Raw genomic sequence first — 27,185 nt, forward strand, 5'->3', positions numbered from 1 at the left:
TTCCTGTAGAAAACAGATCAATAATCAGTGGGTAGAAATTGGGGAGAGATATTTGACTACACATGGAAGAATCTTTTAAAAAAATTAACTGTGAATGATAACAAATAATTACCTTTGAATAATTATAAATGTCAGGTAATGAGCCAAGCATTTTATAGTCATTTTTTATTTAATTCTAATAATAATCTAAAGCAGCTACTCCTGCTACTTCCATATTACATGGAAGGAATCTAAACCTCAGAGAGGTATATTTTGAAGTCATCAGAAGTCAAGGTTAGTGCCAGGATTCCAATCCAGGTGTATAAATTACAGAGGACAAGTTACAGACTGAGAGAAAATATCTGTCACATACTTAAAAAATGTTTAGGATCAGAAGAACAAGCTCATATACCAACAACAAAAAGAAAATGCATAGAAAAATGAGCAAAAGAAATAGGCAAGTAACTCACAAATAAAATACAACATGTTCAATATCACTAGCAATTAAAAATGTAAACTAAAATAATGAGAAATAAGTTTTTATATAATATATTAGATAAAAATGAAGATTGATAGAAGTAGATTGAATAAATGTTAGATTTTCTACATTGTTGGAGAGATTATAATCTCAGGGAAATTTGGTATATATATATATATATATATAATTTTTTTTTTTTTAATTTGGTACTGGGGATTGAACCCAGTGTTGCTTTACTACTGAGCTATATTACCAGTCCTTTTTATATTTTATTTTCAGACAGGGTCTCACTAAATTTTTTAGGGCCTCACTAAGTTACTGGCTTTGAACTTGTGATCCTCCTGCCTCAGTCTCCCAAGCTACTAGTAATACAGGTGTGCACCCCTGCACCTGGCTTATTTACATTTTTTAAATGCACATATTCTATGACCCAGTAATTCTACTATTTTGATATTTCTTCTAGAGAAACACCTGCCCAAGTGGTTGAGAAAAATATACAAAAGTTTTCTCTGCAGCTTTGTTTGGAAAAGAAAAGTACTAGAAACAACCTAAAATTAGTTAGCAAGACACAGGCGATTGTGTGGGGCATCATGGAATACACAGGAGAATGAAAAAAGCCAGTTTTGGGGGAAAAAGCAATACCATATCATTTGGGTAAACTCCCCCATAACATATGACCATGTCAAGCTATTTTCATAGATATGTTGGCATTTAACATATTAAAAATATATAAAATAAGATGATCACAATGGTTATTTCTAGGAAGGAACCTGTAATTTGGTGATAGCGAATTCAGACATGTAAAATTTGAATTTTCATTAAAGAAGATGTAACCCTGTATTACCTCATAACTAATAATACTTTTAATAAAGAAGAAAGACACCAGATGCCTGACTCAGAGCCCAGGGATGTTTTTACTTTGGTTCTCGACCTATGGTTCCTGGTTAGGTTTGAACAAGTTCACGAACTTCCTAAAGTTGTGGGCATATCAAGTGTGTGTTGGGGAGTGCGCTTTTTTATTTTTATTAAAGAGTCTTAATATTGGATTTCCAAAAGGATCCATCACTTGGTTCATCCTGTCTAGTTTAAAAAAAGAAAAGAAAAGAACTACAGATTGGTCTGGCTTATAAACCACAGACAGGCATCTATTTCTTCAGCTCTGGCGGTGGGAACGCCTCCAAGATCAAGGCAGATTCAGGCCTGGTAAGGACCCACTTACTGCTTCACAGACACTGTACTGTGTCCTCCAGTGACAGGAAGGGAGCTGAGGGGCAGCTGGTTGTGACCTGATCACCTCCTCCCAGGCCCCACCTCCAAATGCCAGGATTTTGGAGGTTAGGACTTGACACCTGAATGGAGTAGGGGGCACAAACGTTCAGTCTCTGGCCAGATCCAAGACCCAGAGAAGATCAAGAACAACTTTAGTGGACAATGTTGCTGTTCTGTTGTAGCCTTGAGAAAGTAACCCAGCCTTGTGCAAAATGGGGACCACATCAAGAGCACCTCCTGGGCGGGGGTGTGAGGACCAGAGGACCCAACGTGTGTGTATAAGGCACTGGAAACAGAACTCAAAAAATGTCAGTTATTATCATTACTTTTGTTGTTGCTGCCATCATTTGTCTTTATTTTTCATTTTTAGCTGCAGGTGGACACAATACCTTTATTTTATTTATTTATTCATGTGTGGTGCCGAGGATCGAACCCAGTGCCTCACCCGTGCCACGCAAGCTCTCCACCACTCAGCCCCAGCCCCAGCCCTTGAGGCTGCCATTATTAAAGAGTTGGAAAAAGCACTTCGTTCAGAGACTTGAGTTTTCAAAATAGTTCTGTCACAAGTAAACTAATTTTACCCAGTCTGAAAATCCTACAATTTCAGACTTAAATTGTCTTCCATCTGTGGGGATGATAAAATGACACTGAATGACCTCGGTCCTCCGCCTGTTCATTCTGCGTACAATGCACAAGTCATAGAGAGAGGGCTGGAGGTGGGACTGTGTGACCGTGGCCAACAGGGCACTGTCCTCAGGAGCCTGCAGTCCACTGTGGTCTGAGGATCTCGCGGTGGACGGTTTTCTGGGATGACTGAATTTCAAACCCAAGCTTGACTTAAAACATACATATTTTTAGTCCTTAAATCTGATACTTCTTTGGTTTATTGGGTCATGAGGGGGCTGAAATCAAGAGTCCCATCCAGCCCCACTTCCCCGGGAACTAGGCCAGATAAGCATTGTGTGCCTAAACACTTCAGGCCACTTATGTCTCCAGTGGCTTTCACCGTTAGTCCAGCTAATGGACTCAGTAGCTGTTACAATTCTAAAATAGAACATGGGCATGTGGGTGGACCAGATGCCCACTGGACACGACTCTGAAAGGTTCCCGTAAGAGGCCTGCTGTGTGCTGCCCACACCCTGAGGCATGGGAACCTCAGGGTTTTAGTGACCTAAGGTTGCTCGGTAGGATCACTAAGTGATCACTAAGTGGATCAACCAGGTAGTAGGTAGTAGGGCAGCCGGCTGGCTGAGCTGGGACATAGACTTCTCGCCACATCGACTCCTTATACCCACTGGCTTTCCTGGGGGCTTTTGTCTCTAAATTTTCAGAGGCAAAAAGAAAGCCAGTAGGCCTTTGGACTGGGGTTGAGGCTGGAGTTGATGGGATTTTCCACAGGAACTTTCTGCAGCCTGACCCAAGGCGGGCTGCGTGGGTGCTCAGTCCTCACCTGTGCACTGGTCCCCAGGGATCCCTTGGCAAGGACAGATGGACAAGCATCCTGTCCATGGGGTCTCATGGTGGATTCCAGGGGGCTCAAGGGCTGGACTCGTCCACAGTGGGACCCAAGGATATCACGAGGTAATGATGGCCAGGAGAATGACTTACAGGTGATCAGGAGCATCCAGCAGGGAGACGTGTTCGGGTCTGGTCCAGGGGAGAGGCCCCGAGGAGGAAGCAGCAGTGTGGGTGGGGTGGGCAGACAGTCCAGGAAGAGAGAACAGCAGGCCAAGGCACTGGGGGAGGGGGAGGGTGTGGGCTAAGAGCTCGGCCCAGGAAGAAAGAGAGGTGGGAGCTGGGGACCGGTGCAAGATGAGGCCACAGAGGCAGGAAAGAGCATCCTAGTCCTGCCGGCCCTTCCTGACTTAGGTGGGAGAGTTCTAAGTGGGAATGACATTCGGCTTGCTATTTCAAAAGCAGCGTGCAGACTACTACATGGAGAAGGGATCAGAGGAGTCAAAGGGAAAGCAAGAACACCAGGGAAGGGAGGCCCTGCCATCTTCCATGTGAGAGGTGGGGGTCACATACGCTAGGGCAACAGCAGGGGAGATGGACGCAGTGAACACTTTGGGCTGAAACCCACCCTGATCACCAGGAATCCAGACGCCCTCTACTGTCTTGTTCTGCTACCCTCCATGAGGGTGCCCACCTTGTGGTACAAGGAGGCTGCTCCAGCTCCGGCAATCAGATCTTCCTTCTACACAGAGCAAGGATGAAAGGGGAAGCCAAGGGCACGCTCCCTATTGTGAATAAACTTCTCAGAAGCTGCATGTTCATTCCTTCCTCCCATTCGCCAGAACTTTGTCACACAGCCCTATCTAGCTGCAAAGGAGGATGTAAATACAGCACTAATTCTTGGCATCAAGTATCTAAGTAAAAACCAGGGACCTCTTACTACATAAGGAGAGAAGGCAAGCTGTCTCTACTCCGTGCAGCAGTTTATGAGTCGTTTGTAAATTAAACATCACCTTTTTAAATAGGCTTCCCATCACATGATAGAAAAAAACATTAAGACCACAATAAATGCCCTGTCTGGAATGGTCTTGTGCCGGACTGTCACACGGTACCTTCCTTCCACTTCTGTCACCTCCCCAGAAGGACCCCTGACCCACCACACCCCTGTTTCTCTTGGTGGCACTTTCCACCCTGACTCCCTCTGTTCATGCCGGTTGGTCTGCTGCGCCCCTCAGGAGGGCTCCGTAGGGGAGGGACTGGGTTCTGCTCTCGGCTGGGGACAGAGCCTCATCATTCCTGCCACAGAGCCGTGTCCCATGCACTTGTGGTGACTGGCAAAGAATCGGGCAAAGTCCGTGATGGTTACGGATGCCTGGCCTGTCTTAGATTTGATTAAGTGACAAAAGAAGACATCACAGTGAACCCATGTGAGGAACAGCCGGCACCACTGGTGACAGAAAGCTCGCAAATTCAAGCAGCGACTGGTACCTTTTCAGTTATTAAATCGGCTAAGTGAAGATGTTAGAATAACGCCCAGCGCTGACAAAAGTGTGTAAACCAGCATGAACTAGCAGCCTTTGCCGGGCCTGCCAAGGGCTCAGGGCCACCACCTTGCAGGGACAGCACCCCAGGATGACATTGGCACTGACTCACCCCCTGTGGAGTTGGGCTGATGGTTGTCCTGAAGTCACCAATGTCTAAGAAATGCCACAAAATACGCGTGCATACGTGTTGGCCACAGTGCCACTTGTGAAAACAACAGCTAAACATAAAACCTAAAGAGCCAACTATTTGGGAATATTTTAGTAAATTCAAGTATGTATTCTTAATGGAACCAGAAATACTCAACCGAAAGGCACATTCAAATAAATATTCAATAATATTTACGTAAAACAGTTTATAAATTCTCCGAATGATGGGATTTTTTACTTTCTTCTTTATTTAAATTTTAATTTAAAAAAATAAACACATTTCCCCATAATACTACAAAAGCTATAATTCTCATTTAGAAGACAAAATTATCTTAAAACTGCATGTCCAGAAAACGAATGTAGCAGGAGTACTGTATACAGAGCAGTATTCCAATCTGGTTTTCTACAAACTGCATTTAGAGAACATGCTGGCAGGACACCCTGCTGACTGCTCACGTGGCGTTCTCTTGAGGCAACGGCATTGAGGATGGTTCTGATGTTCCTATCAACACACACAGCAGTAAATTACTGTTATTGTCATTTGCGGGGAGTGCCAGGGGTTGAACTCAGGGGCACTCGACCCCTGAGCTCCATCCCCAACCTTATTTTGAATTTTATGAAAGTAAGTATATATTTTTAAATTACTTATATACTTATTAAAAATAAGTATATAAGTAATTTTTCGCCTTGCCATTGCTGAGGCTGGCTTTGAACCCGAGATACCCCTGCCTCAGCCTCCAGAGCCGCTGGGATTGCAGGCGTGCACTGCCATGCCCAGCTGTTGTCATTTATGGAGCCCTGGTGCTGTGCCTTGCACGTGCTGGGTGTTTATTTACACACACCACGACATTTAATGTCCCATCAGCCCCCTGAGGTGAGCGCTATCACTGTGAACCCATTTTACAGGTGGGGAAATGGAGACTCAGAGAGGCAAAGCTACTTGACCGAAGCCTGGCTGATGACAGCCTCGCCAAGCAGACATGGCGCTGGCCTTCCTCTGCAGCGAGCAGGGTATTGGTCCGGTGGGATCCGCTGTCAGACAGGATTCCTCCGGGAAGGGCAGACATGAGCTGTTGGCTGCCCTCTGTGGGGAGCAGGGGTACGTGAGGGCCCCAGGCACCCGCCCTCCCTGGTGGCTCCAGCTTGGCTGGCACACAGTGGGGAGGGAGGGAGGTCCCCCTCGCCACCTCCGGAAGGCTGAGATGGTGAGAGGGAGGGAAGGAGGAGAAGCCTGGCAGCCGCAGCCTGGAGGATTGACCGCGAGGGGAGAGGACCTCAGACAGGGCCACCCTGAGCAAGAGACTGCGGGGAAAGGGCCAGGAGGGAGAAGGACCTGAAATAGCCTGCTGCCTGTGAACGGGTCTCACGTACCCTTGGTGACCTGCTGACCACCTGTGCAGATGGCAGCTTCTGTGGAAGGGGCCTGACATGGAGAAGGAACCACGCTGGCCCTGACATGGACTTGTGTTGGGTGTACACCTCTCTTTCTCGTGATTAAAACCACCGGCATGGAGCACGTGATGCTGTGACAATGGGAACAGAAGCGGTGCAGGTTTCCGCGGGGTCCCGAATACCACTCTCTAAGAGGGAGAAAGTGGGGAGCCATTTGGACATTACCCCGGAACCCATCGCAAGTCCTCGTTACTCTTTCTTTCTAGGTCAGTATTTGGCAGAAAAGAAAGACCCCAGCACCCACAGGGCTGGGTGGATCGCGGGAGGCTGTGGGCTTTGCCCTGCCCGCATGGCATGTGGCTCAGACCATTCTCAGTTCAGTCAATTTCTGTCAGCTTAACCTGGGTCAGTGCCAGTCAGAGGGCAGGGTGCCAAGGTGAGAAAGCATTTCCGGTTTGCCCCGCCTGCTGATTGCCTGTCTCCCACGGTGCACTGGGCACTTCACGAGGACAGGATGTCATCGTGTGGCCACAGACCCCTCTCGCCTAGGACGGTCACTGGCACTCGGGAGGCACCCAGTGAAAACCTCTTGAGTAATGAGGTGACAACTGACCCCTAGGAACGCAGTGGCTCTCCTGGGACACTCCGCACCCCCACTGGCCACCTCTCTTATAGTGTGACTGTTAGATCACCCTGGCTCACGGAGCCAGAGCAACACACCCAGCCTCCGCCAGGGAGAGCGCCATTCACAGAATCACAAAAGGGCACAGAACGCCCCGATTTCTCATTCTCATTCATTCCCATTTCACACACACACACATGTGCACACACACAATACACCATACTAGTGTGCTAGAGAGACAGACCCTCAATCCAGTCATGATACTAGGGATAAACACAGCATCCCTGAAACTATTTTGTGCATCGATAATGACAGTTAATATGCAGCACCGCGTTCCAGGCATTGTGCTGCTTTGTTTATAGGTAGCATTATTTTACCTCTATTTTCTAGAAGAGCAAACTAAGACTTGGAAAGGTTAAGTACGTTTTGTTTATGCTCCACAACTGGCCAGCGTTGAAGACCAGGCTTAGAGCCCCACAGCCCACTGCCTGCCTCCCACACCTCATGCTCCCGAGAGCTTCCCCACAAGCCTTAAGTCACTGGGGTTGCTGGATAAGAATGTAGATTCCCGGGATGGAAATAGAGCAAATTGTGTTATATGTATTTATGAAAATGTCAAAATGAACCTCACAATTACATAAAATGAAAATGCACTAATAAAAACAAATTGTTTTAAAATCCCCAAAATGCAGATTTCCAGGACTTGGGCTGAAGTTATCAGAATCTCTGGGAGGTGAGCCTGGAAATCTCCATTTTTTTTTTTTTTATTGGACCAGGGATTGAAGCCAGGGGCCCTTAACCACTGAGCCACATCCCCAGCCCTTTTGATTTTTTTCTTTTGAGACAGGGACTCCCTAAGTTGCTTTGTGTCTCACGAAGTTGCCGAGACTGTCCTTGAACCCGTGTAAGACTCCATTCCTTAACCACTAACGCACGCAGTTTATGCACTAGAACTTGTGAACCTGTCTCTAGCTCCCAGCCCCCACTTCTTAGCGACCAATGGACATGAAAGATCAGAAAAGGAAGGGAGGGAAGAGGAAGATGGAGGGAAGGAACTTGTCCCCATTTGGTCTCCTTTTTAGTTCAGGTTGGGTCTGCTCTGCTCTTCTGGCTTTTGGGGCCTGCACATCTCCCCAACTGCTCATGGGCCTGAGAAGCCTCAGTAGGAAGCGTCCCTCCATGGCCAGCAGATTAAGCAGCCTGCAACCAGCAACAGCCATGAGGTGCCATTTAGCCAGAGCCAGGACTCAAACCTGAGGGCTGGTCTGCACCCAGACCAGGACACTGCTGCTCAGGTCAGCTCCCAGCGGGCAGGCTGCAGGGAAAGTCAGCCAACACACTCGCCACGGGAAGGAGCAGCAGAGACCAGGCATCTGGCTCCAAATGGGCCACACAGTGTCGGAATAATGAAGAAGGCACCACCCTGCAGGATGTGGCTGAGCATGGGGCCTGCTGGGTCCCCAAGGGGATGTCCACCACTGGTTCTCACCAGCCAAACGAGGGGCCACCCTGGGTCTCAGTTTCTTCTTGGTAAAAAGAAAAATAGCCATTATTATTGAAAGGCTATTAATACTGCCACCTACGATCTATTGAAAACTTAAAAGTGCATCAGACACAGTCCTGAGTCACTCAGTCGATGTTCCTTACAAATATCTGTGAAGCCATTTTGATCTCCAATTCACAGATGAAGAGAAGGACCCTCAAGGGGCCAAACACTGGGCTGGGTTGCGGCTCAGTGGCAGAAGTGCTTGCCTGGCATGTGTGAGGCACTCGGTTCAATCCCCAGCACCACAAAAAAATGAATAAATAAAATAAAGGTATTATGTTTATGTACAACTAAAAAAATATTTTTAAAAAATTGAGGCCAAGAACATGCCCAGTATTTTCCAGCTGGTAGCCAGGGCAGCCGAGATCTGATCCCGGTCTGTCTGCTGTCAAGCTCGTCCTGCCCACCGCTTCACCAGTGTTCCTCCTCTTCTGTTCTTAAGACTCTTTGCCCAAACAGGAGGTGTCCGTGGTTTCGAAGGAATGAGGTGCCGCTGTGTCTTCCCGGCCCTGCATCTTAAGCCCTGGTGGGGAAACGCCAGCTCCTCTGGCAGCATCTCCGCAGAGACCTAAGATGCAGCTCTGTCATGGAAGAGTGGTCAGCGTGCAGGGGCCCCAGGACTATCTGGAAATAGATCAATCTCAGCCTGGCCATGCACAAGTCAGAAAAGCAGATCCCAGCACTCTCCCTGCTGCCCACGTATCTACACTGAAGAGACCCTCTGTAGGATGGGTGGCGAGGGGCTTTCAAATGTTACAGGGCTTTCTGGAAGACCCAGACCCCCAAGCTGGTCCCCATTGTAACCTCCCCTCCCATCATCTGTTCCTCACTTATTCCCACTTCTATCTGTTCTTCAAACAGGCCAATCTCATTCCTACCACACCACAGGGCCTTTGCACTGGCTGTGACCCCTGCTAAAAGTCTTATTCTTTCTGCTTAGAAATGACTTTCCCCAGATCTTCACAAGCTTTCCTCCTCCTCCTTGTCACTTATATCTCAGATCATGGTCCCTTTCTCAGGGAGACTTTCCTGACCATTCACCTAAATTAGCACCCTGAATTCTTTCCTATCCATCACCTCTCACTGCTTAGCTTCCTTCATGGTGTTTAACGCCATCTGAGATGCTCTTACCCATTATTTGCTGATGTGCTAGGAAAGTACTTTGCAAATGGTGGACTCTCAGTGGATGTGTGCTAACTTAGTGGGAAAATGAATGAATGGGAAATCTTTCTCACTTTTGCGGTAGCCAGGATCCAGGAATGCGTATTCAAGTGTCCCCCTCCTTCTGGTTAACAAGGGCAGAGACCACAAGAAACAGCGCTGTGCTTGGTTACAACTTAACCACCACCAGTAGCTGTGTCCACACACTGCTGGGCATTGTTCCAAAGATAAAAAGGCACTAATTGCTTTTCTATAAGGAGGTAGGAACACAGTCCCTCGTGTTCTTTCCTGTGTTGATTGGTCCTGCCTCACGCAGCCAGCGTGGGCTTCATTCTGTGTGTCTGGGATGGTGACAGGTTCCTCTACAGAGAAGAGAGGTGCCAGAGAAGTGCATGCGTGCACATCTGTGCACAGATGTGTGTGTGCGTGCGCGTGTGTATGAAGCGCCACATTCTGGGAAGGGTTAACTTGGAGCGAGGCTGCTTGGGGACCTCAGACTGGCCAGGCACAGGAGGGGTGGGCCTGGAAGGTGGAGCAGGCTGGGCTCACACCAGCTGCCTTTCCACCACCGGAGTCAGATGCTTGCCCAGGGGGACTGGGGCACAGAGCTCCAGTATCCTGTAGGAATGGCTGGAGAAGTGCGCACCTGGGAATCGCTCCCTCCCTGCCCCTCAGCAGCAGGTTGCGCTGGGGAGACTCTGTCAGGAGAGCAATGAGCCGGGAGTGAGCGGTTCCAGCTCTCCAGCACTGGGTGGGAGGCAGTAGGCGAGGATGGACGTGGCTGACAGCCTTCTCCTGAATGGGAGCAACATCGCTCTCCCCTGCGAACTGGGGCTGGAAAATGGGACGCTTTTCTGCTCGGATCAGCCCCGCCGTTCCAGAGGTAGGTGCCAGAAGCTACTTTTTCAATTCAGAAAACTACTGAGTTCAGGGAGAAGTCAGCAAAGGCAAGACAGATAAAGAAAATATAATAAAGTCATTGTGAGACGATGCTGGACAAAGTCAGAGGTGCCAAAGTTTGAATAAAAGACCAAATGCAGACTGCAGTCAATGTTGTTACTGTGCCTTATGGGAGAGTGGGAGACTCGCGTGCAGGACAGAAGGGGACAAAGCAGCGTGAGGCAGAGCTGAGTGTAGCAAGAAAGGAGAACAAGTGTAGAAGCTGAACTTACAAGCCTCACAGAAAAACCACTGTCACAATTTAGCAGTGGCCTTTTCTTGGGGAAAATCCGGCGTGAAGAAGTGATTAAAGCAAAATAATGGTCAGTGTCTAGGAAAGAAAGCCATCACTATTCAGAAGCATTGTCCTTAAGAAAAAGGATTTTCCCGAGTGGCTCTTGTAACAATCCGACCTTTTAGAAGCAACTGAATCATACGGTGCTTTTTGCAGTTTGTTTCTGCAAAACGATGTCCGTGTGGGAATATTTGGGTTTGAAGATGCCCACCCCTGGGGGGACAGTCGGCGGGCAGTAGCGGTTTGCCTGGTGCGCCGAGGTTTTAACATTCTGCTCTCATCACCTCGGTTCCTCCGGCACGTCCCTGTTCCTCTGCAGAGTGGCAGCCAGCAGTGCAGATTCTCTTATACTCCTTGATATTCCTGCTCAGCGTGCTGGGAAACACGCTGGTCATCACCGTGCTGATCAGGAACAAGAGGATGCGGACCGTCACCAACATCTTCCTGCTGTCCCTAGCTGTCAGCGACCTGATGCTCTGCCTCTTCTGCATGCCCTTCAACCTCATCCCCAACCTGCTCAAGGACTTCATCTTCGGGAGCGCTGTCTGCAAGACCACCACCTACTTCATGGGTGAGTCGCTGCAGGTGACTTTCTAGAGTTTCCCCCAGGCCCCACTCCACCCAGAGCCTCCCAAGTCCCTGGTGGCCAGGGCAGAGGAGCCCTGCGGAATTCCAAAATGCAGAGCACGGGGCTGCACCCGGCTGTGCACAAGGTCACCGGCAATGGCCAAACAGTAGGTCAGTCCTGGTACATCCTCAGAAGCCGGTTCCTCATCGTGGGTCAGAGGCCGATGTGGAAACAGAGGAGGCCGTTTCTACTCAGAGAGAGAGGGGTTCGAAGGTGTCTTCAGGTTGCTCTGTCTGTGTCTTTCTGGATGCCATTGATTGTGTCCTGATCTCTTCCCAACTTGAACTTGGGTCAGGGCTTCGAGGGACACCGAGGGTCATGGAGAAGGGTTCTCTGCTGTTGGGCCTCCTGTTTTCTTAGGGAACAAAGGTTATTTTAAACCACTTCCATCACAGGTCTCGTTTTTTTTTTCCCCCTCAGGATTCACTTCCCAGACTGTTCCCTGCAAAGGGCTAGGACCATCTCAGGCAGAGAGAGAGAGAGAGTCTCTGTCCCTAAGGAGGAGTGGAATGTGTTCCTGGGGGCTCTGGTCACTAAAATAACCCTGACTGGCTGGGATAATGCAGTTCTGTGCTTTGATACATTAAAAGCACTCACAAGATTGTAGCTCTTGTGATTTGTATAATAATCATCATTTTAATGGTTTTATTTCCATGATCTTACTTTATCTTCCAACCACCCTATGGAGGAAATATAGTTATCCTTCACTTTCTCATCAGGAGGGAACAGAGGCACAGAGAGGTCAATAATGTGCCTGAGAACGCACAGGTGCTAAGTGACACAGAAGGAATTTGACCCAGGTTAGCAGCCACCACAGTGCGGAGCACACAGTCTCAGTCTGTCAACTTCTGTGGTTCTCCTGAAGCTGAAAAAAAAAAAAAAAAAAACATGTTTCTTGGTCCCCTCTGTCTGCCAAATTGCCTCGTCCCTTGCCTATTCTGCAAACTCTTTGGGAGAAAGGGAAATGAGAGGGGAATTGTTTTTCATTCTGACCCAAATCTTATAAAATATACAGCACTGAGCTGGTGAGGGCAGTCTTCAATGACTGGAAAGCTTTAAAAGCTTTTATTTTTCCCAACCGAGGAAGCGGGATCCAGTACAGACAAAACGATGATGAATTACTGACCCGCGTGCCAGGGACAAGCAACCCAGAACGCGTCAGTCCGAGTCCAAGGCCTCTGAACATGAGGATCTAGAAGAGGACTTAGAGATGACAAGGACCACCGTTAAGCAATGCAGCAACAGCAGCGACGGGCGCTTCGGGCCTTTGGGTTTCCATGGCCTGTCCATACACACCTCATGGCCATGCCTTTTGACAACCTTACCCAGAGTGCATGGAAACTTTAAAGGGAGTCCTTGATGTCATGGTCGCACACCCCCGTGAGCGCCAGGGCACCGTGCGTTCTTCAATGGTTAACTCTGTTATGTGACTTTCACTTCTAATAAGAAAAATTAAATAACCGAAGTAGGAAAGCAAGCCGAGTCTGAAAGTATTTGGAATGTCATGATGACTTTTAAATTCCAGCGATTTAGACTCTTCTCTCAATTGCATAGTCTCCTCAATAGAAACAATAACACTCATTAAATTACTAATTTGTAGCAAAAAAAAAAAAAAAAAAAAAAGAGTGGGTTTTATAGTTACATTGGGTCCATTAGACAAGCTGGATAGAGTTTGGGGCTGTCCTGTGCATTCTAATGTCATTCTTCAGCGGGACATCCAGGAACAAAAGCTACCCCAGAACAAAAGCTTTCAGTCAGTGTTTGGGGGTTGATAAACTTCTTTAAGACCCTAAGGACAGCTGGGGCTAGGTTCCCTAGAAAAAGGACATTTTTGCACATAGCTACAGAGAATTAATTTATATTCATACACATGGTGAGACTCAAAAGATTCTAGGTTAAGAACCTCTGTTCCAAATTTTTTATTAATTCTGAAATTTAAGAAATCATAGTGGGGCTGAAGGTGTAGCTCAGCGAGCACTTGCTTAGCATCTGTAAGACCTGGGATGGATCCCCAGCACCAAAAAGAAAAAAATGAATCATAATAAGAGTTGACAGAATTCAACTGTCAACTGAATAACTGGGGGATTCTAAGGCAATTTTAAGACATGATAATAAACATATATACATGATATAAAAATTAGGGGAAATTAAGTTTTTTGACTATGCCCACGTATATGTTTTTAAGTAAGGTGTATTTGATGTCTTTCCCACTGTAATGGTGACACATACTTAATAAAATTCAGAAAAGCAGAAAGATGGAAAGGGAAAACCCTAGTCTTCCCATCTGCTGAGTCTTTAATTATAGAACATTTCTCTTGTGTTTTTTTACTACATATTTTTTTCAAAAAACTACATTTTAAAATGTAGGATGTTTCACTCTTCAAACCAACATGTACGAGAAGCCTTCAGAAAAATCAATGCTTCTAGCTCAGACCCCAGTGACCTTTCAGGTCAGAGCCGAGAGTCCTGGGTTTTTAAGGTCAGTTGAACCAAGCAGATCATGTGTAAAATTGGAGCTTTTCTGTAGGCTTCTGTGTGGGGGTGCCATATTTTTATCCCCTGTTATTAATTAATGAGCACCTTCAGCCCAGGCAGAGTTCAATCACAATCAAAGCTCAGTGAACTTATGTGAACATTGGCAGGGAGATGGATTTGCAAATACATTTTGTTAACTGCCTTAAATCCTTTTGGAACAAAGCGGGGAATAGATGATCTTTTTGAAATATGCATACACAGTATTTCTTTACCCCTGGAGCATTCTCCCTTGAGATTAGACCTGTGCAGATCAGATACGCTTTATGCTTTAGCTAAAGTGAAAATAAACTTTGGATTTCAGCGCCAACATAATCAGCTTCTTTCCTCCTTCGCAGGCACCTCTGTGAGTGTTTCCACTTTTAATCTGGTGGCCATATCTCTGGAGCGATATGGGGCAATTTGTAGGCCCTTACAGTCCCGCGTCTGGCAGACGAAATCCCACGCTCTGAAGGTGATTGCTGCTACCTGGTGCCTCTCCTTTACCATCATGACTCCGTACCCCATTTATAGCAACTTGGTGCCTTTTACCAAAAATAACAACCAGACTGCAAATATGTGCCGCTTCCTACTGCCAAGTGATGTTATGCAGCAGTCCTGGTAAGGAGGCATTGTGTTTATTTATTTATTTTTTTAAATAGAACTTGATACATCTGTAGCACGAAAAACTGGAATGCCTTGGCCAGAACACTTGGGAGATGAAGGTCTTGGAGATTTTTTGAGTCTCTAACCTCTACTGAGGCATTCTAACCTCATTCTAGAATAACAGTGAGAACAAACACTTAGCTGGGGTGCTCTTTTTAAATGTCATACATAGGTTGCTTCAATACATACTATTGAAAACTCTATAGAGTAGGTGATCTTATTGTACCCATTTTACAGATGAGGAATCTGAGGCCTGGAAAGGTCAAGTTGCCCAAACTCATAAACCACACTCTCATGGGGGGGGGGGGGGGAGTCTCTGTGCTTAACTATTCTGCAGTATACTTCCAGAAGGTCTAGTGGAGATTTAAGCTAGGTGACTTGGAAAGCTACAGTTTTCTAAAGAACTGAAGATAGAGCAGTGAGTGACTTCCCGATCCCGTGCAGCTACTCTTAGAGCTGCCTTGTGATGCTTGCCTAGAACACTTAACCAGAGAAAGGTGAGATTCCTTGGCTTACTAGCTGGGAAACTCCAGGCAAGTTCACACAACACTCTAAGCTTCAGGTTCTTCATCTCTGCAAGGGGTTAACACAATAAATATTTTTAAAATCTACCTCACTGGGTGGTTCTAAGATTCCAGTAAGAACATGAGTATAAAAACGTCTTTATAAAGAGGTGACACAAACACAGGGCATTACGTTTACTAATTCCAAGGAGGTTTTAGAATCGGGAAGTCACAAAGGAGAGGGATGTTTCCAAGACCTGAAAAGGAATCTTATCAAAACCTGTCCAATTGCCTTGAGAAATGGCCCAGCGGCCATCAGCCTCTGACAATTCAATGGCTTAATTGTGTGACCTTACACATGACAGGCCGCAGAAGTGATGTAGGGGCTGGGCTGATAAAGGAGGAGCCGCTGTGTCCCAGGAGCTAAATGTGTTTAGAGAGCACCGAGTTCTACCCAGCCAGCCTTGTGCCAAGACTGCCACCGTGAAGAACGAACGCCTGGGGAAATCTGTGCGCCGCTCATACATCAGAAGAGACAGGATGCCTTATTTGTAAAACGAAAAGGAGATTTTTCTATCATTTCTATCTAGGCATTTGATTATTCTCTTGCTATAAAATTGGCAAATTATGTATTGTAATGCTTACGAGCAGTGACTCTAGAGTCATATTGCTTGAGTTCAAATTTCGTCTCTGTCACTAGCTGTGGGACTTTGGACAAATTATTTAAGTCTCAACTTCCTCATCTTTGAAATAGGAATTAGGATAATAGCATCTACTTCAAAGGTTATTATGGGAGTCAAATGTACTATTACGTGTAAAATGCTTAGCTCAGTGTGTAGTACATATTACAAATCCTCAATGAAGGTGATCTCTATTATTATGATGATTAATTTTGGGTAATAGCTTTGACATACAATTCACATATGCTCATTGTTTTTAAGCTATTGGTATGTTTTTAATTTATTCTTTTTAGATATGCATGATAGTAGGATGTATGTTGACATATGCATGCATGGAATAACTTCCCATTTTCGTGGTTGTGCATGATGTGGAGTTTCACTGGTCGTGTATTCATATAAGAACATAGGAAGGTCGTGTCTGATTCAATCTACTGTCTTTCCTATTCCCATCCCCCCTCCTTGTTGCAATTTTTTTAAGACGGGGTATTCCTGGGTCATTAGGCCATCCTCAAGCGCCTCAATCCTCCTGTCCCATCCGCCTGAGTATCTGGGATCACACGTATACATCACCAAGTCCAGATTTTCATTATTTTTTAACAAGTAAACTTGTTTCAGGCACAGAATCATGCCAAACTTTTTCAATTTGACTAGTCCTTCATAAGAGCCTCCATCCAAAAAAAAAAAAAAGAAAAGAAGAAAACAACTTCAATGATGGAACCTCCAGATGTGGAATTTTCAAGTGTTCAATACCAGTAATTAATGTGTCTGCTCAGACCGGTTCAAATAAAGGTGCCCCCCATCATTCCTTCCCATTTAGTCTGAAGGTCTGGAGTTGCTGGTAATTGGATTTCTTTCGATTTGATTAGGCACACGTTCCTGTTGCTCATCCTCTTTCTTATTCCTGGAATTGTGATGATGGTGGCATATGGATTAATCTCATTGGAACTCTACCAAGGAATAAAATTTGATGCTAGCCAAAAGAAATCTGCTAAAGGTAACTACCTTTAAACTGTATCTTTCTGTCAAAAGAGCATGAAAGCTTGTTGTCTAAACTTGAATAGACACCCCAGAGTGTTTCTAGAGTATACTGGAGCCTTTGAAAACATTCTTATGGAACTCTGTGTCATAGGACCAGTCATGGGTCCCAGCCTCTATTTCTTCACCTATCAGATGGGGAAATAATTCCTTTCAAAAGGGTACCAAGTGGAATAAAAGGAGATAATACACACGGAACAGATTATAAGCAGAGGGCCACATGTCTCATGACGTCGGTCATCCTGTATTCAAGTGGACACCCTGCAACTGCCCAAGCTGATTACAATGCCTATTTGCTTTTGCACCTCTCCAAAGGCCTTAGAAGAGATCTGACTGACCCCCACAAGCCCCATCCCCTCTCCTCCCTCTCATGCTCACTCTGCAGTGACCACAAAGCCTGACCCCTTCCCCATTCACACAACCCACTAGCCACTAAGATTGTCCCAACACCTGTGTTGACATAACTTTTTCTTCTTCACTCTACCTCCTTACTTGGCTTATTATTATGAAGATAACTTAGTTTGTTCAACTTCTGTGGTTTTCCTTAGCTTTTTTTCATTATCTGGATTCCTCAAAATAAAAGCTCTCTGGAAACTTAGCAAGCAAGCAGGCACCTCCCCCTGGAGGACAAGGAAAGACAGGAAAATAGTGTGAATGAATAATCATTAGCTAATAATTTCTATCCTTACAATATTTGGGGCCAGGTATTATTATACATTGTGTCACACATATATTATTGAAATTATATATAGGTTTATTATTAAAATTATATATACTTTCACTAGTCTTAGTGGTTTTTCATTGTAAGGAGAGACCTAGTCCAGATCAGTACTTACCCCACGTCAGCAGAGGCCAAGGTTGCCAGCCTCTCTCCCGTCCAGGTTTGGCGTGGCCTGCGGAGGGAGGGAGGCTGAGGATCCATGCCCTCTGTCTGGCATGACCCTTCCCAGAAATAAGCCATGTCCCTTGCTCACTCAGAGAGGAAGCCGAGCACGGGCAGCAGCAGCCGATACGAGGACAGCGATGGCTGCTACCTGCAGAAGTCCCGGGCCCCGAGGAAGCTGGAGCTCCAGCAGCTGTCCCCGCGCGGCGGCATCAGTCGGCTCAACCGCGCCAGGAGCAGCAGCTCGGCCGCCAACCTGATGGCCAAGAAGCGGGTCATCCGCATGCTCATGGTCATCGTGGTCCTCTTCTTCCTGTGCTGGATGCCCATCTTCAGCGCCAACGCCTGGCGCGCCTATGACACCCCCTCTGCAGAGCGCCACCTCTCAGGGACCCCCATCTCCTTCATCCTCCTGCTCTCCTACACCTCCTCCTGTGTGAACCCCATCATCTACTGCTTCATGAACAGACGGTTCCGCCTCGGCTTCATGGCCACCTTTCCCTGCTGCCCCAGCCCGGGGCCCCCGGGGGCGAGAGGAGAGGCGGGCGAGGAGGAGGAAGGCAGGACCACCGGGGCGTCTCTGTCCCGCTACTCCTACAGCCACATGAGCGCCTCCGCTGCGCCCCCGTGAGCGGCCCGCCCTCCGCTGCGCAGGAGGAGGCCCGGGAGGAGAAGGAGCAGGGGCGGCGGAGAAGCAAGGCCCCGTTTCCATGGGAGGCTTCCTTGTCTGCTTTCCATCCTTCCCCGGTTCCAGAAGGAGAAGCACTGCCAGGGTGGAGCCCCGACTTGGTTTCCAGGTAGTTCAAGGCAAGACAGTCTCAATAACAGTCACCATCAGAAGACCTCAGCAAGCCAGGGACAGTCCCACGGGACTCCGGCTGCAAATGTAATTACCAAGCACATGTTCAAAATGGAGATTCGGAAAGTTCTGGAACACCCAAGTGGGCTCCTGCTTCCAGCAGTGATACTTCCATTCTCTGCTTCATCTGCTACAGAAGAGTGGTGGAGGCTGCCTGCCCCCCACCCCCCTTAGTACCCTGGGCTTTCACATCCATACAGTGACCGCCACCAAGGGGAGGGAAGCAGACCTCCTCTGACCATTTTTGTAGGAAGAAACAACATGAATTTTTTTTTCATCTTGAAGTTAGGACAGAGGCATAAGCTTATGTTGTCATCAGAAGAGCAAAAAGAATGTTGTCTGAAATGCAGAATTTAGAGCTCATGTTTCTACAAAGAGAAGAGAGTAGAAGGAAATAACCAGATGGAATGTTATCTTACCACGAGCATGTTAAGTAGCAGAAGGTGCAGAGAATGTTTCTTCTACTTTAATGATATAGATTGCTTAACTTCTCCTTGATATGGTGATTTAACATCATGACTTCTCTGCCTCCACTTATTTTTTCATATTCGTCTACACTTCCTCTTCCAGAAAGACTTTCCTGGTACAAAGGAGAATTGTAAGTTAGGTGAATCTGGCCAAGGGCAAAACATCGACAGTCAAGCCCCCAAAGCAGAATTGGCGCCATTGGATTTAGTTAGCAAACAGCTTTTGAATGCCAACACTGTCTATGCTTTTAAATACAACCTTAATAATTAGTTAATTTTATGTGTATGTATACACTGGATGTATAGTTATGTTCTTTACATGTAAGGAAACTCTAGTGTGTTTAAAAATAGAATTGATAATGGGATGTTGGAATTCAGCTAGTATTATTGTTTTACTTTCTTTCATAGACATACGAGTTCATGTGAACTCGTTCTTGGCAAAATTAAGGTTGAAACCTTTCTCCTCTGAGAAATCTCAGTTTAAAACAAGACGAGCATTACACATTCAGATACCAAGAAGTGCATTTCTAGTACATACCAGTCTCGTCTACTTGCTGCTTGTTTTATACTTTAAGAGTGACCTTGTCCTGTTTGTGTAGATAGAGTTGACATGGACATCTTTGACAGACATATGCTTGCAAACTAGCGTGGGAAATAAACAAGTACACAATTTTTTTTTTAAAAAAGGAAGTTCCCAGCTTCTTGCCTCCAAGTATCTGAGAAGAGAGTGCTCCTTTTTCTTTTTCTTTCGGAGGCCATAACCGACCATTGATCCAAGCCTGATGCTCTGTGTAGTATACCAGGGCCAGGGATATCAATTGTCAGAAAAAAGTGTGGAAGGAAGAGGGTGATAAGAGGTGATGGGGTAAAGAATGCTGTAGTGTTTGGCGAGATGTGAGCCTTGCTTTGGCTTTGTAGTGGGTCATGGTCCTGAGCTGAGAAGAGATGATTCAGTGTGACCATCTCTTACACAGGGTTTTCAGGCTAGACCATTCCTTCCTCTGACTACAGTCTTCAAAATTTCAAGGTAAAAGTTAACCAACTAAAATGTGTACTGCTAAAATCTTAATGATAAATGGTATAAGAAATAAAATTGTCTTCAATATTTAAGTAGGTCTTACACTAGCTACAATTTTTTTGCCAGAAAAAGTCTTCTCCTCTGGCGTTATTAGCATATAAATGAGGATAAATTAGTAATTCCCCCACTATTGGAAACCTCCGGTGGTCCAAAGATATTTTACCCTAAAAATAAAGTCCCCAGATTTAGCTAATAAAAATACAGATGCTCAGCTAAATTCTAATCAGATAAGCAATGAATAGTTTTTAGTATGATTATGTTTCATGCACCAAAATACATCTTGTATTTTATATGGCAATGCTACCCTGAAGTACTTTTAAAAAGCATATAAAATATAAGCAAGTTTCCCAACATAAAGAGCAATTAACTCCCTCTGTTAATTTATTGGTAGGTCTTCCGCTTAATGGAAGCTTTTTTGTAAAAAGAGGAAAAAAAACTATTAACTTTCAAAATCTGTGTCTGATCTTTGGGAAGCTCTGTTGTACTGATTTAAAAAAAATTTAACATAATGTTCTTGTCATACTTTGTTTACTGCCTCTACTCCATGCTAAAGTAGATTACTAATTTGACTTTGAACTGAAGTGGCCAATAGAGTTAAGAAAGCAACTACATCAATTTTCTGGTATTTTTCCAGTGTCTTCGGGTACTTTCCTTCATCGCCAGAGTGATAAGCTAGCCCTGGAATGGAGTTGTATCTCTGCTCTTTAATTAAATTGTGTGTCTCAGTGACTTCTTGGGCTCCAGTCACCGTGGTAACCTCTCCTAACGAACTTGTGGGGATGAAAGAGCAGTGCCTGGATTCCCAGAGCTTGGTTGCCATGTCCCTATATGCTTAACAGTGTCCCCTCCTTTCAAGTAAAATGTAATCTTTATGAAACGAGTGATGAGTTGAGCCCCCTTGTATTTCCCACCTGTGTTTTGCCCAGTGAACTGCATACAGTAAGTGTTCAATAAATGTAGTGACTGTGGCTCCTCCTGTGTTTCTGGTGGCCTCTCTTTCTGCCCGCAGCTGTGGGGAGACTCATTTGTGGGAGTGGGAGGAGCAGAATTTCTACCACTTTTCCCAGGCCATATGCATCCCCACCCAAGGTCCTGATGTGAGACCTTGACTGTGACCTCTCCCTCCCGGCCTTGGCCATGCCCTCCCTCTCCTCCGTGGGTGTGTAGGGAGAGGGTGAACGTAACCCATGATGTTACTACAGGGAGGGTGTCATTGCTGTTGATGGTGTAACCGAGGCTGGTCCTTAGCACTGGTACTCCTGACCTCAGTCCCTCTGACTGAGTTTAAAAAAAAACAAATTCCTCCAGCTCCCTCTCTGGGGCTGATTGGGGTTGTCAAGGCCACAGGCTCAGCCGGCTGTTCCTCCCATCCACTTGCACCCCTGCAGGGCCTCTTTGGGAGTCTGGGCCACCCCCACTCATGTCCTGTCCACTGCTTCCCTGTGGCTGGCTCTCAGCTCCAGATGTGGAGCTTCCCTCCCTCTTGGACGGGAAGTTTCTGACCTCCCCAACTTCCTGCCCTGTGTCAGTGGAACATAGCTTCCACGGTGTTCCACTGTGATTCCTAGGCCTGCTCCTGCAGACCAGGGCAGGCCCAGAGTGCCACACCCCACCCACCAGCTCCTGGGGGCACAGCCTGGGTGCGGCTGCAGCTCCCGCTTCTCAGCAGGAAGAGCATTGGACAGGCGCCAATTTCCCAGCACTTGGCATGGTGCATGGCACTTCACAGATACTCAGGAAACGTTGGAGGGCCTAGACGGATGAGTGAATGAATGAATGAAATGGAATAGCTTGCTCCTCAGTGCCGGCCTTTCTGGGTCCAGTTGGGCAGGGCACAGCTTCCCAGCCAGGGCTTCCTGGGCAGTGGCAGTGCAGCTTGATCAGGGCGAAGCTGAGCAGAAAGTCGTGTTCTCCCTCCACCCATGCACACGGTACATCACATCCAGCACATCTTTTTTAAAAAATATTTTTCGTTGTAGATGAACACAATACCTTTATTTATTGATTGTAATGTGGTGCTGAGAAACGAACCCAGTGCCTCACACATGCTAGGCAAGTGCTCTCCCACTGAGCTACAGCCCCAGTCCCCATCCAGTGCATCTTGCTTGCCAATTTGAGGACCCTAAAAACCACTTTTGTAGGTAAAGAGGTACAGTCCAGAATCTGTGTCCCAATCTCAGTGACTGTCACTAACCGGCTATGTGGTACCAGGCAAGTCACATCTACTGCCAGGGGATCCGTCTCCTCTTATGCATAATGAGGGAGGAGGGCTTGTGGCTTCACGGCTGATGCCGTGTGACTTGGTGGGGCAGAATTTGCTGTCCTTCATTATTTCCCACCCGTCCCCTTTCATCTCACTGGCTTTACATTGGTTTAGCGATTGGAGAAGGTCCTTGAAACCCACACACACAAGCCTCTGAGGAAGGCTGTCAGGGAGAGGGGACAAGTCCCACCAAGGAGTTGCCAGGTTCTCAGCCCTTCTAGGTCACAGCTTCCCACAGCAGCTGGTGGGAGGCTGATCCCTGAGCACAGCCCATCTTGATCGAAATACAGACACGAGAATCCACTCCCCAATAAATTTGGCCTCGGAAGGACAGGGGCACCAACGTCTACTGAGCCCTCGTCCATCCATATAGGCATTGGGCAAGTCCCTGTGACAAAGGTGACAGCAGGTGACAGTAATGAAAGAACGTCACCTGTGCGTTCTTATTTAATTCTGCCAACAACACTTGTGCGGCATCATTTTCCACACCTCACAGGTGACGAAACTGAGGCTCAGTTGGGTGGTAACAGGTCCAAGGTCAGACAGCCAGTGAGTGACGAGGACAGAAGAAGCCCCATTTTAATTCCCCAGGCTGCTGCTGGGATTAGGGGATTTTCATTCTTCTAAGTGATCAGTAGCTGGCTGTTCAGTGTCCTGTGATGATTTCCAGTCCCTGGTCCTTGTGTTGTCACCATCTCAGGGAAGGAAGTCCCTGTCCTGCCCTTCTCCTGCCTCCCCTGTGGACATTTGGCCCTCACTCCAGCCCTGCCCCCGGCCCATGGATGATCCGAAAGCTGGGTTTCTGCACTTGTGTCCTGGATGCTTCTTTCTCTGTGTTTATTTTTAGGAGGAAGATAATAAACTTTGCACCTCACAGGAAAGCCAAGAGATAGGCTCAGTAAACGAGCTTCCACGGCTTTGGCAAGTGATCGGCATTATTAAGACAGATCTATTTTCTCAGAATCATCGGAAAGGAGACATGCACAGGCCAACTTCTCCACCAGCCTGCAATGTGAAGGGGCCTGGTTTCCTCTTTACCTGTCACCTTTTCATCAAGTCCCCCTCAACCCAAGGTCATGCTTCCTTTCCAACCTCCCTTCCAAATCAGTCAGAATGGAAGGATTTGCTGTTCCCCACACCCTTCCTTGTACTCATGTCTTCCTTAGTTTGGAATATTCCCCCTTTTCTTGAGCACTTTCTCATAAAAACTTGCCATGCTCCATGGTTCAGATCACCTGTTCCCTTCCCCGTACAGCCTCCGAGTCCCTCTATCAGGAAGGCTGTCCCTCTCTCGGAGCTCTCAAGCATGCCTGTGTATACTTGTGGTGTCTAACACTGGTTCATCTCTCTACCCCACTCCTTACCGCTTGCTAATGAAACCCCTCTACACAGGGACATTGATGGTATTATGTTCAAGGGAAGAAAAATCCAGTGTCAAGGAATGAATCATGATGGATCTGTGGGGAAATGAGCATATCCTTCCCTTTTGCAGGTGACGGTTTTAAGGGTTGCTTTGTGTTCCAGGTCTAACATGATGGCTAACAATAGGCTCCCTGATTTTAAAAAGAAAGAAAGCCCTAACTTATGGCAAGTTTGCTGAATTCTCTGGTGTAAATATTTCCACCATGGCCAGTTTCGAGTTATCAGTACAACATCATCCCAACAGGGAGCTGGGAAGAGATGGACGGGAGCACACTATTGTATGAGTTCTACCACGCAAATAGAAGCAGCATAAATCACCAGGCACGTAAACAAGAGCTAAGTGTAGCAATTAGGAAAGGATGTATTTTGAGTATCCTGAAAATTAAACAACTGACTCTTACAAACAAATATAAGCCAACATGGTCACACCCTGTTCTCACTAGTTAAATGTAAGGAACAGTCCACTTGGGGCTCCTGCGTTTATGGTCAGCATTGCTTGCTTTGTGCTTCAGTACCGAGCAATCCCCAAATTTAGTATAGAGCACTGAAAATTAAGGTGTTCCAAACATGTTTTATGAACAGATCCTTCATCTATAAAATATTCAGGCTAGATCAGGGACTTGTAAATTTGAACACAGAAAACCATTTCCTACCCTCACCCCCAAACGACTCTATGGAATCCAAAATGGGAAAGGAAGCATAGTATAGTTGCTCTAGTTGAAGGAAGGGGGGCTTTGAGACCCTTCCTTGACATCCCAGTGGGACCTCCTCCTGGGATCCACAGAACATGGTTTGAAAACCAGTAATTTAGATCCACTTAGAGACCAAAACTCTGCCATGCTAAAGTCTGCAGTATCAGCTTTTGTTGGGACTAGCCAGTGACTTCAATCCAACTCAATCTCACAAGACCTAAATTTCTAGACATGCCGAGCACTTGGCTCTTAGATGGAGCAGACCACCTTCCATTATACTCTCAATTACAAACCATCATACATCATCCGGGCCTTCCTGGCTTTGCTACAAGACTCTCTGCATGGTTTCCTGCCAGAGATGCTGGCTGGACGCCTGGGCATTGTTCTCCCCAGCAGCCGCCAGAACTCCCTGCTGCATGCAGAAGCCCACCTTCCCTGGGCTGACTTGTCCTGGCAATTATCGCAGGCCTTCTCCAGCCAGCAGGGTGACTGGAGTTTTCCAATCTTCCTGTCTGATTAATAAAGGCCCCAGCATGGGCTCTACCCCCAGATTACAGGACCACAAATTCTTAGTTCCCAAACCTCCAGTGGAAGGGTTAACTACCTCAGATCTGAGGTCTATTCTACCGCCTGCCATTTTGACTCCCCATTCCTGCCTGATGGAAATTTCTGGAAAGTCTCACTCCTTGGAACCTGCATGGTATCAGCTCAGAGGATCAGTAGCAACTAGCAAGCCTGTCCCCAGGCACCCTGGACAGCCCGGACCTCAGGGGGGAGCTCATACAACTCACCCATCTGCACAAAAGGAAGAGTCCCAGGGTCTCCTCAGTGGTGTGGAATACGTGGATCCCCTGCCCTGCCGGCCACAGCATGTAGCTGTGGAAGATTCACGAACAGTATGTCCAGCAGGCCTCCTGCCATGGGCTGGAATGCGTCCCCCTAAAATTCATTTGTTGAAGTCATACCCCTAATAACAAATGTGGCTATATTTGGACATAGAACCTTTAAAGAGATGACCAAGTGAAAATGAGGCCATTAGGGTGGCCCTAACACAATTTGACTGGTGTTCTTAAAAGAGGAATAGGAGAGCGAGGCTGGGGCTCAGTTAAAGTGCTTACCTGGCAAATGGGAGGTCCTGGTTTCGATCCCCAACACTGGGGGAAAAAATCAATTAAAAAGAAGAGGAGGACTCAGACCACATGTGAAGAGGCAGCCAGGGCAGCGCCCTTCCCAGAAGTCAACCGCAGACCCCTCAACCTCGAATTGTCACCTCAGACTATGGGCGTCAGGAATAAATTTCTGTTGCTTAAGCCACCCAGGCTGGGCTATTTGTTATGGCAGCCCTAGCAAATTAAAACACTGCCACCACCCCTCCTGCAGGGCACAGACCCCTGGAGCCACTTTCTTACCAAGGCCCAGAACCAGCCCTAGCTGGTCAGAAGAACCTCAGAATGCCCCTGAGCGCGGGGCTAAGCCCTCACACCCCTTCCCAGATCCTCCTCCCTCACTGCCTCTGGCTTTCCCGCCTGGTCCCTAATTTCAGTAACATCCCTCAGGGACACAGCACAGCTGCAAGCCAGAAAACTGCCAGTAGGGGCAAATCAACAAGAGGGACAGCAAGAGGCAAACAGCTAAGGGGGTTTCAGCCCCAGCTGAGAAATTCTCCAAGGGATCCGAGACCTAAGGCAGCAGGTGTTTTCTTGGATCCTTCCAGGGGTGGGGTTGCCAGATCAAACACAAAATGCCACTTCAATTTGAAGTTCAGATTCACAGTATATACGCGTCCTGTGCGATGTCCGGCAGCCCTGTCCGGGGGCCCTTTGCAGTGCAGGGGCCATGGGGAAGGAGGCCTGGGAGAGGAGCAGTCAAATACGCCCGGCACTGCACTGTGGCTGCACCACAGAGGGCATGACCAGGCGGCCACGCGACAGACGCTGAGCCAACTTGGAAAGAAGGACAGAGCGGTGGGTCTGTCACCTCCCCGGCCCTGCAGCCCCTCTTTTGGAGTCGAGTCAGAGAATCTCAGATGTTTCCGTTTCCGTGCACTGCTGCAGAGAATCACCACAAAATTCGTGGCTTAAAACAACACAGATTCATTATCTTACAGTTCCGAAAGCCACAAGTCTGACCCAAGTGACAGCAGCTCCGCATTCTTTCTGGAAATTTGAGGGGAGAATCTACTTCTTGCCCTTTCTGGTTCCTTGGCTTCTGGCATTCCGGACATGTTCAAGGCCAGCGGTGTGGAACCTTCAAATCTTGCTCCTCCCTCTCCCCCTCCCCCTCGCCCCCCCCTCACTGTCCCTCTCCCTGTCCCTCTCCTACCCCACCCCTACCCCTTCCCATCTTCTCTGACTCTACGGCTTCCCTTTTATAAGGACCCTTGTGATTACATCAGCTCACCTGGATGGTGGCACCATATGCACAGGTTCTGAAGATTAGGACAGACACAGCGTCGGGAGGGGGGATTAACCTATCCACCAAAGTGTTTCTCCCATGTGACATCCGCCACCTTGTCAAGGCTTTTGTAGGGAAAGAACTAGGTCTGACCAGGGTCCATAGCTAGATATATACAAGGACAGTGCAAGAAAACCAAGGCTTTCAATGCTGGGGGTGGAGACTTGTAGAAATATGGAAGGTGAGGGAAGGAGATGGGACTAGCAGAAGCGCAGAC

General features: G+C 47.1%; 1 protein-coding gene across 2 annotated transcripts; it reads left to right on the forward strand.

Moving 5' to 3' along the window:
* Positions 1 to 10,038: 10,038 nt before the first annotated feature.
* Positions 10,039 to 21,099, forward strand: CCKAR (cholecystokinin A receptor). 2 transcript variants are annotated; one of them, XR_013766317.1, is made up of 6 exons: positions 10,039 to 10,476; positions 11,147 to 11,398; positions 14,326 to 14,587; positions 16,682 to 16,809; positions 17,829 to 20,086; positions 20,772 to 21,099. XR_013766317.1 is itself a non-coding variant. In XM_079154562.1 (5 exons), exons 1-5 carry the CDS (start codon positions 10,365 to 10,367, stop codon positions 18,362 to 18,364), a joined length of 1,290 nt encoding a protein of 429 aa, XP_079010688.1. In that variant the 5' UTR covers positions 10,039 to 10,364; the 3' UTR covers positions 18,365 to 21,099. The 2 variants fall into 2 exon arrangements, 1 of the variants encoding a protein (XP_079010688.1); XM_079154562.1 differs by having other exon boundaries at positions 17,829 to 21,099.
* Positions 21,100 to 27,185: the final 6,086 nt, after the last annotated feature.

Source organism: Sciurus vulgaris (assembly GCF_902686455.1).
Source record: "Sciurus vulgaris genome assembly, chromosome: 9".
Lineage (NCBI taxonomy): Eukaryota > Metazoa > Chordata > Mammalia > Rodentia > Sciuridae > Sciurus > Sciurus vulgaris.

What these genes read in the sequence shown, in the direction of transcription:
- CCKAR (XM_079154562.1), top strand. Translation starts at nt 10,365, where the DNA reads ATGGACGTGGCTGACAGCCTTCTCCTGAATGGGAGCAACATCGCTCTC. An exon ending in TCAGCCCCGCCGTTCCAGAG is followed by an intron (nt 10,477 to 11,146) that starts GTAGGTGCCAGA and finishes GTTCCTCTGCAG; the next exon opens with AGTGGCAGCCAGCAGTGCAG. An exon ending in GACCACCACCTACTTCATGG is followed by an intron (nt 11,399 to 14,325) that starts GTGAGTCGCTGC and finishes CCTCCTTCGCAG; the next exon opens with GCACCTCTGTGAGTGTTTCC.